Source organism: Drosophila grimshawi, unplaced genomic scaffold (genome assembly GCF_018153295.1).
Source record: "Drosophila grimshawi isolate 15287-2541.00 unplaced genomic scaffold, ASM1815329v1 contig_311, whole genome shotgun sequence".
NCBI classification, from domain to species: Eukaryota; Metazoa; Arthropoda; class Insecta; order Diptera; family Drosophilidae; genus Drosophila; species Drosophila grimshawi.
The window spans coordinates 21,553,380-21,567,426 of NW_025063098.1; the positions used below are offsets into that span (position 1 = coordinate 21,553,380).

Consider the following 14,047-nt stretch of genomic DNA (forward strand, 5'->3'; position numbering starts at 1 on the left):
GCAACATGTTGCTGACGGCAATAGCAGCGACAGCAGCAACATCAACAGCGCCCAGCAATAAATTTATGAGTTCACACACTGCCAACAAAAGCAACAACAACAGCAACAACAGCAACAGCAACAACAACAGCAGCAACAGCAACAGCAACAACAACAATGGCTGTTGCTACAGATACAATTAAGCCGTAATGCATATGAAAATTTGTGTACTTGTGTGTTTTATGGCCGTGCGTTATGTTCACGTGCGCCGCGACTGTTGTGTATCTCTGGCTATATATCCGACTCACAGAGCGTGCTCACAGTTGAGTGTGTGTGTGTGTGTGAGAGAGCGCAACATAATTGTAATTATAGTAATATGTTTTATGATGGTTGCCTCGTTTAGCAACCCCCACACAAAATCCCCACACACATACACGGCCAAACAGGCAGGCAGGCAGACAGACAGAAAGACCCACAGACAGACAGACAGACCAACAGACAGACTGAGAAGAGCGCGTTGTGCTGGCAGCGACGCTGGCGTTGCGCTTTGGCCAAAATGTATCTAGATACATAATTGCCACATTCAGTCGTCGTTAAATAGTTGCACGGCGCAGTTCACAGCCACAGAGACAGCAGCAGCAGCAGCAACAGCAACAGCAACAGTTTCCAGTCGTCATCGGTCGTTGGCTGTTGTTGTCGTTGCCAACGTTGTTGTCGTCGTCGTCGTCGTCGTCGACGTCGCAGTAACAGTCGCAGTTGGCGTCGTCGTTGTCGTTTTCGTGCTTTATAGCATTCACTCAGAAGTCGTTTAGAATCGCTGCCATCGTTGTCGTGGTCGGTATTCGGTATTCGATATCGGATTGTGCTGTCGGTGCCCATTTAAAACACTTAAATTGCTAGCGTCATCGTCATCGTCATCGTCGGCGTGGATAACTTGGACATCGCGTACGCGCAAAACGTTTAACGTTTAACGTTATATGGCACAAGTGGTTCGGCCGGATCCGGATAATCGTTACGCCGAACAGGCAAATGAAAAAGAAGTAGGAAAAGAAGACGAAGAAGAAGAGGAAGAAGAAGAAGAAGAAGGAGCAGGCATTTTTTGACGTTGACGTATCTGAAATCAAATTCAATTTACGCACCAGTCCCATTATAAACGTAATTATAATGAGACATAGGCTATTAAAATAGAACGAACCAACGTAACGACCTCCTCAGAGCTCAGAGTGTACTATTTAAATTAAGTGTGTTACAGCAGCAACAACAACAACAACAACAACAACAACAACAATAGCAGCAACAGCAGCAACAACAACAATAATAATAGCAACACCAAAGAGAGACGCAGCAGTCACGCATGTGTAAATGTGTAGCTGAGACCTCAGTGAATTTGTGTGTGTGTGTGTGTGTGTGCGTGTGTGTTTGTGTTTTTGTGTGTTTGTGTTTGTGCCGCTTTTGTATCCATTAGTCACACATGAAACTAATTAGCATTTGGGCTGTTTGTTATTGTCGCATTTGCTGGCCAAAAGAATTAGCGCGTTGAACGACGTCAAGCAGCATTCATTTTGCGATATATTTACTTATGCATATGGCCCATACAGGCCTACATATATGTACATACCTACATATGTATGTCGTATATGTCTGCCTATATAGATATGTATCGGACTGTCTGGGTTTTTATGTGATTTTGCTTGGCATTTTCATTAATTTGTTGATATTGTGTGCTACGTTCGCTGGCCGCCGGCAATCAGCAATGAAATTTATAAGACGGCGACAACGATTTTTGTGTGCTCAATTATCATCATCATCGTCAACAACAATAACAACAACAACAGCAACAACAACAACAACAGCAACGTGCGGCAACAACAATAAACACTTGGTGCTCATGGCGCTAATTGCTGCCGTGTGGCGTCAGTGTATCTGCCAGATGCACTGTCGCACTTGAAGCCTCTATTGTTGAGCTTACTACATTTGTTTTTTGTTTTCATGTCAGCCACATACACATATACATTGTAAAAAAATAAAGTAAAATAAAAGTGTTCGCACGGTCCGGCGGCAAACAATTTGTCAATTGAGGCTGACAGGTTACGCAGCCGCAGTCGTGTCTCCGTCCAGCAATTGCCATTCGAAGCCGTTGCTCATGTATAAGTTATGAGCATGTGCGCCAAAATGGAAATTGTAATTTTCACAACAATATTTCAATTGCCCAATTAAGTTCAGTTTTCGCCGAGGTGTTACACATAAAACATTCTATGTATATGTATAGAGCTGTGTGCGTGAAGTCAACATGTTTGTTGTTGTTGCTGGCATAATTATTGCTGTGCGCGCATGTTAATAGCAACTTCAAAATAAATAACTATTTATAATATGTAAAAGTGCAGAAATTGCTTTTTATCCCAAAAGTTCAAGTTTTAATTGTCGGCGCGTGCACAACGTTAACAAAAGTCAACAATTAAATAAACGCAATTAATTTAAATTTGGCAAGCAGAACAACCAAAAAAAGCCAGTTAAACAACGAAGCAATTTCTGTGTGAATTTGACCTGCATAGCAGCTAAACTCTTCATCCCCCTCACCCTTCATCTATCTGTTAAGTTGGCCAACTGCGGCTATTGAAAATAATAAAACACATTGTTTTTATTTCGTGCAAGCCAATAAATATTTATATGAAGAGATTATTGCTTGAACGAGCTACGAATATCGAATGCGTTCATAATTCGTACAAATTAAACTAGATAAGAGCAAGAACAGGCCAATTTGTACACGCGTCATCAGAGTTCGTTAAAAAATCTACAAACATAATTCAAATGGTAGAAAAGTTTGACACAAGTGCTTCTCAATCCCACAACTCTTTCATCTTCAGCGCTTTGATATATCTCTTGTAGCTATTTCATCCATTATCATATTAATTAATTTGCTTAATTCAACATAAAAAAAATTTAAAATTTCATAATCCAATTTGTTTGAGATTCGACTCAATAAGCAATTTGCTTCATTGGCATTAGCAAAACGCTAAAATGTATAAATGACACATAATAATACATAATATAAATGTTAAGTGTATGCCAAATTAAAATGGTGCCGAATTATACTTATTTGAATGCAACTGACAATTAATTGAAAAGCAAATCGGCACACAACTTTGAGGCGGATTGTTCATTGTGTGAAAATAATGAAATGCATTTAATTGAATCGAAAGCATTACACCCGGGCAGACAATGGGCAATTGGCATGAAAACAGAGCACATTCAAAAATAATTAAAAATTAATTAATGGCCAACGTGCTGGCAATATCAAATTGTGTAACTAATGCACCAAAACAACTGAAACGCATTCAAATTAATTTTTGAAAATACAATGCTGGCGCAAAAAGAGGCAAAAACCATAATCAATAATTGTCAACTGGCCGGGCTAATGAATTAATTACATATCTCTCTGTTTTCTGCCTCTGTTTCTATCTCTCTACCTCTCGCTCCCTCACTCTCTCTGTTGTATTTTGTCGATTTCCTATTTCACATTTTGCCGTTTGCATTTAATTTCGTCAATTTTGTAATTATAATGTTCAGGCATTCGTATTTCTATACTTTGTCCGTTTGAATTGCCATTTTTTTTCGGCCGCACAGCAATTTAATTAAGCAAAGTGGATTAATTTGCGACTCGTTAGACTAATTAAGGATTATCACCAACAGCATTAACGGAACGCAGAAGGGTGCTAGAGAAAGCTGGCCGACAAAAAGGATATGTGAAATATCAGCGGCAACAAAACGTGACCTTTTTAAAACAAAGCTATTAATAGCTAAAGAACAAAAGACATAAACACAAAAAATAACCAAGCAGCCAACGAGACGAAACATTTAATTGGATTTCTGTTCGCATTGGCTTTTTTCGGATACAATTTACCGGTTGACGCTGAGGTAAGTGACATCGTCCAGATAGACAATCAACATTTTATTTTTTATTTATATTACATATAAAGCAAGGGGATTTTTCTTGTATACCCTACATTAAAAATGCGATGAGGGCATATTGAAGTTGAGTAAACGACTATTGCATTCGTTTACTGAAAAAAATCATATTCGCCAAAAAAAGATTCATTTGAGAAGAACAAACCGCAATCTTCTATGTACAAATACGGTTTACATAAATATCATCTGTAATAGTTTAAAAAAAACCCTTGACACATCACTCAAATGCTCGAAAACATTTTTACAAATACATCCGATACCCACAACTCTTCCATCTTATGCGCTATTGATCTATTTCTAGTAGACATTTCATTCATTGTCAGTGATCCCAGAAGTCTGGAAATAGACATTTGGGATGTCAGTTCTCAAATACCTCTCATATGCAGAACAAGTTCTTGTCATTTATCGAAAAGGATTTAAGATAGCAATCATCGACACAATTGTATATATATATATATAATATAAGTTGATAATATAATAATATAAGTTGATATATTATTCATCGACAGTAAATATTGTACTTGATAAAAACAGATTTTTTTATTTAAACGGTTATTTTTTTATTAAGTCAACAAACGACTAGGCTACTAGAACTCGCATAACTTCCTGATTAAATACATTTTGGCATTAAAACTTTAGCCTGAGCTTAACAAAATGCATATATTCGACAGCTATATTTAGGGTATCTCGTAGCCGAACTCTTTCACCAAGAACAGTCTAACTTGTTTGTGTTTTTGTGATCCCTATCAATTTGTGACCGATTTGAAATTAGTGTTAAATGACGGGTCAAAGCTGCTAGGGCGTGTCACCCTTCTGATAACAAAATCAACTCAAACAACATAACACGAGTAATGCGTACCAAGTTTTTTATTTATTATTTGAAGCTCTTCGCACCGGTTTTAATCAATTCCTAGAATTCTAAAACGTTATCAGTTGCGGTGCATAAATATATGCACATAGTGTTCACCTGGCTTAGATCCGCTGCAACACTTCACACCGAATTGCCAGTTTGTAACCATTTTCGAATTCCACAAATAATAATCAGAGCCAATTAATATAAACGACTGGAAAGTAGAGGTCTTGTTATCAAGCAATTGTAGCAGGAATATAAAATTACCTGGAAATTTAAATGGTTGAAATAAAAATACAAATAAATAAATCCACTTTAACTATGACAAACAATTTCACAGACACTATTAAATTTGTTGGTTGAATTTTGTTTCAATATTTATTAGTATAATTTGTGATTAACTTTGTAGTTGCTAGTTAGTTTTAGTTAATTAGCTGTTGCCGACAATATTTAAATTACAAACTACTTACGTCAGCAGCATGACACATTCACACACACACACACACACGCACAACAACGATAATAATTGGCGGGCTATTAATCAGAAACGCTTCAAAACTGCTGAAACAATTTCAAATGTGAGCAAACCAACACAAAAGCTGCAAAGGAATGAATTGCACATTATATTCATGTGTAGTCTTGTCCAACTTATCAATGAAAGTTGAAGACAGTTTGTAATTATAGACGTTAACAGATTCGCAGATACATTAACAGATACGTCGGCCACATACAATAAAATACAATTGAGATCGTTGCAGTCGGGTGTACCCGACTTCGGAATACTCTGGTACCCGTATTATACCAGCTGAGTGGGTGGCTGGTGTGGCTGATTGAATAATCTTATCATTTACACCACTAACGATTTTTTATAGCGATCTTTGAAGAACGTCGCCAACAAGATTGTAACCAAATTTGAGGTGCCCAGTTTTGCCACTTTTCATTCATAAGTGACTTAATCGATTTACCATTATCGATTTGATCTATTTCTTAGCTTTTTCCGAATATATATTTAAAGTTGCATGACTCTAGCTTTAATGGAGTCGAAAAAAGAGGGCCAGCATGATTGACATTGCTTAACATCAATATGCTCTTACACCTTCGGTATCAGAGTATTATGAGTAGTTATGAAGCACAGCAGAATTTGTAGTTCGTATCAAGCGAGATAGCAAATACTAGTTTGTTGTCTGCATCTGCATCTCTCCAAAAGGTTCTATTTATCTGTGTGTGGTTAACAAACTGTTAATGTTCGCGTATCTACATCAAGACACGTTCAGATAGATAGTTACGAAGCCCCTCCTCCTCGTGGTGTTATTTCAACGTTATCGCTGTGTTTCTCTTTTTTTTTATTTTTTTATAGAATGCCATGAGTATTATGCATAATTAAAAGGCATTTCCAATTTCATTCACAGATACTCGCACATACTCAAGCTCATATTCGTTGCTGATAAACGAGTGCATGTCTGACTTGCTGATGTTTATCGCATAGCTGGTTCGCATTACACTCGAATATTAATTAAATTGTTACTCAAATGGCTGCTGATTGAGTGATGGACAGACTGACTGAATGGGTAGAACGGTCACAGTCTGCAACGCGGCAAACTATGCGCCTGTGCAAATAAACTCTGGCGGCATTTAAATACCGCCGCCGATTACGCAAAAATTGCAAAACCATTTGCTTCTCGCGTTACCATTTACCCAAACTTCACTTTTCGCGCTAATAGTGCAAATAAACAAATATCAAATATAAAGAAAAACAATAGCTCCAATCGCGAATCAAAACGCATTTGCTTGAATCTACAATGGAAACCGCATGCGATGCTTTTAATTTTGTTAGCCGCTGGGAGGGGGGCGAGCTCAGCTAAAAGGGTGAAGGGTGTTTGCCACATAGAACAACCCGTAAATTAGCACAAAGCCGTTGACAGAAAATGCAGGGCAAACAGCAAAAAGTCAACGAGCAACCTAAAAGAAAAACAACACACACACACCCACATATAGACATACACTCAGAAAAAAGAATCGAATCGGAAATTAAATTTGTAAGCCAGAAGATTTGGTTTTTCTAACAGAGTTTTTCTTATTTTAATTCCAGCTTACATTCTTTTTAAATTTAGAAAAATGTGTCCAATTTTCAGAGTGTTTATAATTTGTTAACACAGAACTCAAACATTAATTCCATGTTGCTTATACTATTTTTAAACATTAGTATTTTAAGATCTCACATATTCAAAGAGATAATTATAATAATGATAATATTAAAAAAGAAGCCTATCTAAATTTAGGAAAATTTCTTTTGTATATTTAGAAATTACTTAAAAACAATACAAATTTTCTAGTTTATTTTTTGTGACTGTAGCAATTATGGGAATGCTAGACTATCGCTGAAAACAATGTGTTGTCTACAATTGTGCAACAAGGCTCTGTCTCAGTTGGAGAATGCTCAACTGCTCGGATTTGGTAAAAATGCAGCTTGCCAATAAAGACCAACTAATTAAATAAGTAACTGACAACAGGCTTATCAGCGATATATCGTTTAAATAATAGAATTTCGTAGTCTTAGCAAAAAGAACATTAACCAATCGACGATATCAGACATTAGGTTAGGTTAGGACACATGTATAACGCCTTATTGACATTACAATTGGAACACTTTACCAAGATTAGATAAAACCAACAGAGAAATGAGTCAAAGCCTGTAAATCAAATCAGCAACTCGTTTGGCACTGATCTTGGCTTAATCGGAGCTTGTTTTAAGAATGTGATCACGAAAAAACATTGCAGTTAAAAAAAAAAAGGTTGAAATACAATACAGTAAAATTAGTTGAAAAGCGATCACTGCCTAAAAATATCAAGCCAATAAAATATAATTTGTTTGATTCGATTGCGACCGCCTTAAGCGATTAACACTTTGGGAATTTCGCACCAATTGCTGTAATCAGCGCATGCATGTTTATTATTAATTTTGATATTACGCATTTTTCACGTACATGGGTAGGAACGGGTTCGTCATTTCTTTGTTTCTTATTTATTTATTTGTATTTTATTTTAATGATTTTTTTTTTACTTGTCATTATTAGTGTTAGAAGCAAAAGTGGAAGTGTTTCACATTTCAACGATTAAAGCATGTGCATGAGTAATGCTACGATATAGGCGTGTGAGATGACAATATTTTGCTCGACGACTAGCACGTGTCTACATAATTAGCTAGGAATAGACATAGTACTCCACTTAGTTTATGGGGCCAACAAAAAACAACTCTGGCTTATAATGGGGGCACCTGGAAACCACTATACTTGTCTGTGTGTGTGTGTTTGTGTGTGTATGTTTGAGTTGTATTTGTGCATATGAGGGCAGCCCATTAGCTGGTTTTCTAATCAAAAGTGAATTCCGAGAAATCGACGGCACAGACTGCACTCAAACAACATACAAACAAACATGTATACATGAGTACATGATTGTAGTTAAACATTGCTTGAACTCTCAGACTGAGAGCCACAGTTAGTCAGTCAGTCATTCAGTCAGTCAGTCAGTTGATTGGAGCCGTCAGTCACTCAGTCATTAAGTCAGTCACTTAAGCAGGCAATCGGCGCAGTTGTTGCCCGTTGAAAAATGAAACTAATTAGCGGCCACAGTGCCAAACGTCGATGCCAGCGTTGCTGCTAACTGCACGCCAGTTTCCATTCCAATCAATTGGAAAATTTGCATTTAGCCAGCCAATGGAAACTGCAAACGGCAAAACGGCAAAACGGCAAACGACAAACGGCAGCTGTAACAAGTCCATTTCAGAGTCGGTAAAAGCAAATTAGAGCGCAGCATGACAAAAAGCAATCCAACAAGCACGAATACAAGTATCTGTGTATCTCTGTATCTGAGTAGCGTTATTTTATGCCCCCAAGTATGTGTGTGTGTGTGTGTGTGTGTCTGGTTGCCACTGCAGCTGAGTATGTGTTGTGCGTATAATTATTAATTGCGAGTGTGTACTCGTGTACTATAATAACACAGCCAATTTTGGCTTTATAATGTGAGTGCAAACAAGTTTCCATCGCGGCCAAAATGCAGTCATGCGGCTTCCGTGCTGCGCCACAACAATGTTATTTTAATTGAATCACATTTGCTATAAAATCACACACACACATATGCACAAATACACACATATACATACATGCACCATTGCTTTTAAAAAGATATAAAAATATGCATAAGCCCATGAATTCGAATTATATGTACGTGGTCTATAGATACATATATATATTTATATATATGTGTAAAAATACCTATGCGAATATGTCTATTTGTAGCGTTGTCGCTGCCTGCCAGTCAGTCAGACATCAAATTGAATAAACGCGGTCCATTACTCTCCCAGTGATTTTGCCAAATGACTTCATTTCATATCAATTAAGTTTATTGGATCGGTGTGTATCCGTGTATCTATGTATGTGTATGTGTGTGTGTGTTTGTGCGAATGCAAGACTGTATGTTTGCATGACTTTTTTAGTAAAGTGGCATGGTCATATATATGTATATATATATATAAAGAAAAATAAAAAGAAACAGCCATAAACACAAGCACACAATATACACCCGTATTGCCCTGCCTTTTGCCTATGGAACGAACCTGAACCTGATTCATGCGCTTAATTGCTTTGGAGCGTGCGACCCTTTCTCTGCCCCTGCCACTGCCCCAACATGCTGCTCCTACCACTGCGCACAAGTGAGCAACAAAAAAAAGGTATGAAATCGAATTGTGTGCACAAATAACAGCAACAAGAGTTATAAATATTACCGGGCTCCACAGTCGGTCCACTGGCAACGTGCATCACGCGGCTTTCAATAAAAATGACAACAACAATTTTTGACGTTGCCCCACCAAATAAAAACAAAAACTCAAAAGCAAAACCGAGACAAATAAAAACAAAACAAAAATATGCTGTGGAACTGGAACGAGTCAATATGGAGCTGCTGCCACTTCGCCCCAAATGGGACACACACAAATGAAATGGCAAAAGCAAAATTGAAAAATGCCGTAATGGCATCAAAATATTTCGAGCACGCTGTGGGAAAAGATCTACAGATACAAATGAGAGCTATAAACGCTATTAACGATTAAGTTAAGTGGCAAACATCTTTGAGACGAAATGCCGCTAAAGCTACTGTGCTAAAAACTGTTTTGGTACATAAATTAACCAATTTTCGAGTATATTGTTATCAAATGTAGGCCCTAAAAATGTTTATGGCCAACAAAAATGGACAACAATCTGTAAAAGTCACCCACTCATTTGAGTATTGCGTTACCAGACAACTAATCGAAACTATTGTGTTAAGATTTATTAAGCATCGGTTACAGAGTCTATGGCATAAAAATAACTTTTGAAGCATTCTCGTAACTAATCTGTTTGACTGCCCAGCCCATTTTTATAACCCAATTTAGTGACCCAAAAATGCAATTAAGTTTCGCTCGATAAAAATAGGCATTTTATGTGATTTGTTTATCAGGAAGTCGTACGCCCAACCCCGCCTCCCCAAAATGAGCCAGCTTTGGCAATCAATCTTAGATATTGTCGCTCGCTCGTTCCTATGCTCGTTCGCTCGTTAGTTGCTTGCTGATAAGAAACGACACCACAATTAGATAGCTGCATCGAAGATAAGCAAACCGCTTTTAATGAGTCCACCCCAATGCCGCTCATAAAAGACAGCGCTACAAATTGCGCGCCGAAGCAGCTCTGCAGAGTTTCTAGTGAAATTTCAATTATGACTTGTTAATTAGTTGGGCAAACAATAAAGCATACTAACAGCACAGCACACCATACCGCCAACAGCAACAACCAATGTTTACCAGAGTTTATTTTTTTTATTTTTATTTTTTTGAAAAACTGCGCCCGAAATGTCGTTGGACAACACTGCACAGCACTGTGTTGCCAAACACTATCAAATGACTTGCTCAGCTGAGCTAAACAGCTGATCGTTCGTAATTGGCGGCTACAAAAAAAAAACAAGACAAACCAAAAAAAATATCGCGCACGTTGTTGTCAAGAAGACGACGCCGCTTAAAGAAAATAAACAATGTGAATAATTCGAATTGTGTGTAACGTAGCAACCGACGAATTAACGTTGCTTGCTGACGTGTTATTTTATGTTTTACAGAGCTCGCAACACAACGCTAGTGTAAATCGTGCCGGCAACAACAACTCAAACAAATCGAACAATTACAAAATTTCTCCGAAAATTCTCACAATGAGCTTCGAATTGGACGCCAAGTTGATTTGCGCAGAGCTGGAAAGCAGCGAACAACGCAGACGCAGCGCCGCTTTGCAAAAGCTGTGCGAACAGTGCAAAGACGCACCGGAGAATGTGAACACCGATGATGTGGCAGACGTATTCGATGAACTCTATCTGCATCTCCTCAAATGCTATTCGGATCGGTATGAGAGTGTGCGAGATCGCGCCGTTAATGCTGTTAGTGAATTTCTCGAGTGTCTGCCGCCCATGGACTTCCATCTGCTGAATGTTGTATCTACGCTGGCCGAGCGCATGGGTCAATCGGAGACGGTGGAGCCCAGCGAGGAGTTGCGTCTGCTCTACATACGTCAGCTGCATTTGATGCTGCGCAAATACGCACTCATGGGCAATGTGGGCGTCTTTCGTGAATGCTATCCACAAGTGGTCAAGGTGCTCATTAAATCCATCAAGGATGACTATGCGGCCGTGCAACGCGAGGGCTGTGCCACGCTCGTGCAATTGTCACGCGTCGCAGATACATCGGAGCTGCGTCCATTCACGGATTCACTGGCTACGGCTCTGTATGGCATGCTTAATCACCGACATGCGGCGGCACGCATTGCTGCTGTGGAGGCCATTGGGCGGGTGAGCCTGCACCTGGATGTCAAAGACGATAAGATGCGACGCCTGATAATGGAGGTATCGCCATTGCTAATGGACTCGATGGCGCTAGTGCGGCGCGAATGCGGCCAAATGGGCATTCTAATGCTGCTCGAGCTGCCGGATCGTTATTCGTATTTCCTGCACATTCTGCCGCTGGTGCTGTGCTGCTTGAAGGACGACTCACCGGAGGTACTCAGCCACATTCGACCGTTGTGGGTGCAGTGCGGCCAGCAGTACTACGATGAGAACGAACAGGAACTGTCACAGCAAGAGATATCCGATCTGCCCGTGGAAAACTATCCGGTGGGCGTGCAACGCCCAACAATTGGCTGCCGTGGCCTGGTGCAGCGCTCGCTGCGCCTGGTCAACCTAATTGCGCGCGAGACGTGCGACTGGAAGGACAATGTGCGTCTGCACTCGCTGAAGCTACTGTATCAGTTTGTGCTACACGCCGAAGCGGCGATGACGGCCAAGTTCTTTGAGATCTATCCTGATCTGGCGCACGCCTGCTGCGACAGCGAGTCTGCTGCCTGTGTCGAGGCCAAAAAGGTTGCGGATCTGATGGGTCGACTGTTTGTCTATGATACGTGGATCAATCATGGCTTCGATGGACTCGAGCGCAATGCACGCGAATCGTTTCTCAAGTGTTTCTACTACATGTTCACTGCCTCCTCGGGCGGCACCTATGACCATCTGCTGCGCCTGTGCAAGCTGCTACGGAGTACCGACTATTCGCATACCCTAAAGCCGGGCTTCCAATTGTACATACTGAAAACGCTGGACACCGTGCTGGATAAGTCGAGTCGAGTCACGGCCACAATGGAGCAGCTCAAAGAGCTCTACGAACACATTTATGTGACTTCGATGAAAGTAATGGCATTGTCTTATTCCCTAAGCAATGGGCCCAACGAGCATGTCCAGTGCGGTGAAATGATCATCAAGCGTATTGTCCAGCTTGAGGAGACAACAATGGCTGAGCTGCACGAGCGCTGGTTTGCCCTGGCGCTCCTTGATGTGCAAAACTTGGATGCGGCACTGGACGAGAATGCTGAGCCAATTCTGCTACTCTACGGCCTCATCCATTTAGCGCAAATACGTGCAACGTATTTGACGCAGCTCATTGAGAAGGTAAAAACGGTCTTCGAACACTGCTGCGAGACGGCTCAAGTGCGCATCCTTAACATCATATCAATAGCAGCGCTCGCCTGGTCAGATACGGTGCTCGTGGAACGGGAGCAGAGCACTCTGCTGCTGAGCAACTTTGTCAGCGAGATCGTTGAGCCCCATTTGATTTGGAAGGCGGGCGCCCATGGCGAGGCAATGCGATCGATGGCAATGGCCACACTTTGCGCTTTGGCGCAGGGCGCAAAAGATGAGGCGCGTGAAATACTGCCAACCATGGCGAAACATATGCCGAGCCTGCTGGAGGATCGCAATGTGACCACACGACACTATGCCATCAAGGCCATGTTCTACTTCCAGGGCATGTCTGTGGAGCAGCTCAAGCCGCTGGCCTATGCAGTCATGCAACGCATGGACGATCCCTCGGCGGGCATACGCATCCTCGCTGCCACAGCAGTGGGCAAATTGCGGCCAGTATTCCAGAGCGATTTGGAGTCAGAGGAGCTGCAACATGAACAGGATGTTTGGGAAGCGTTTGTGAAGCGCGCCATGGATATTCTGCTGCTGTACCAGGAGAGTCCCGAAAAGGAGATGCAGGCTGCTACCGAGAAGTCGCTTATAGCGTTGGCCAAATTACACCGCACAGCCTGGGAGGATCGTGCTGAACGCGCCAGGTCCAAGGCGCTAGACAAGAATGCGTTGAGCGATCTTTGCGCCAAGATCAACATAAAAGATGATTAATCTCACTAGATTGCCCTGACTTGCACTCATTTGGAGCGCTTTTGCTTTTCATTAGAATTTCTATATATATTTGGCCTGTTACGTTAATTGCCCGATCTGTCGGATTCTGAGTTAGCAAATTATTGTAAACACACTCGCCAAATGTGCAGCTGCGACTGATGGAATTGCATTTGGCATTAAAGCATTTACAAATTACAAAATTCTTTTGTTTATTATTGCAAATGGCTAGAAATTGTGTTTGATCAGTTCGCTTGATGAATTGTGGAAACAATTTGTAGCATAAGGCGTTCCATATTGAAGCACATTTAAATCTAAAATTGGGTTAACTACAGAAATATTAGTGATCAATCAATGATCAATGATCTAGCATACGATAAAACTAATAAATAATAGATAAATCGGAATAAATCTTCTTGGCAAATATGATTTAAATATGTTTTTTGCTGGCTGTGGAATCCACAGCTGTCTAAACGGAGGCTGTGAGTACGTCCCTGCAGACGCTCGTCCTGAAAA

The 14,047-nt window shown here is 40.4% G+C and overlaps 1 protein-coding gene across 1 annotated transcript; it reads left to right on the plus strand.

Annotated features, from left to right (window-relative positions):
- The first annotated feature begins 706 nt into the window (after window positions 1-706).
- On the plus strand, window positions 707-13,734 carry LOC6568297 (dynein axonemal assembly factor 5). Its single transcript, XM_001994842.3, has 3 exons — window positions 707-1,134; window positions 3,670-3,894; window positions 10,934-13,734. The coding sequence occupies exon 3, from the start codon at window positions 11,024-11,026 to the stop codon at window positions 13,532-13,534; it is 2,511 nt and encodes an 836-aa protein (XP_001994878.1). The 5' UTR covers window positions 707-1,134; window positions 3,670-3,894; window positions 10,934-11,023; the 3' UTR covers window positions 13,535-13,734.
- Window positions 13,735-14,047: the final 313 nt, after the last annotated feature.

Coding starts and splice junctions, on each gene's coding strand:
- LOC6568297 (XM_001994842.3), top strand. CDS start 11,024: ATGAGCTTCGAATTGGACGCCAAGTTGATTTGCGCAGAGCTGGAAAGC.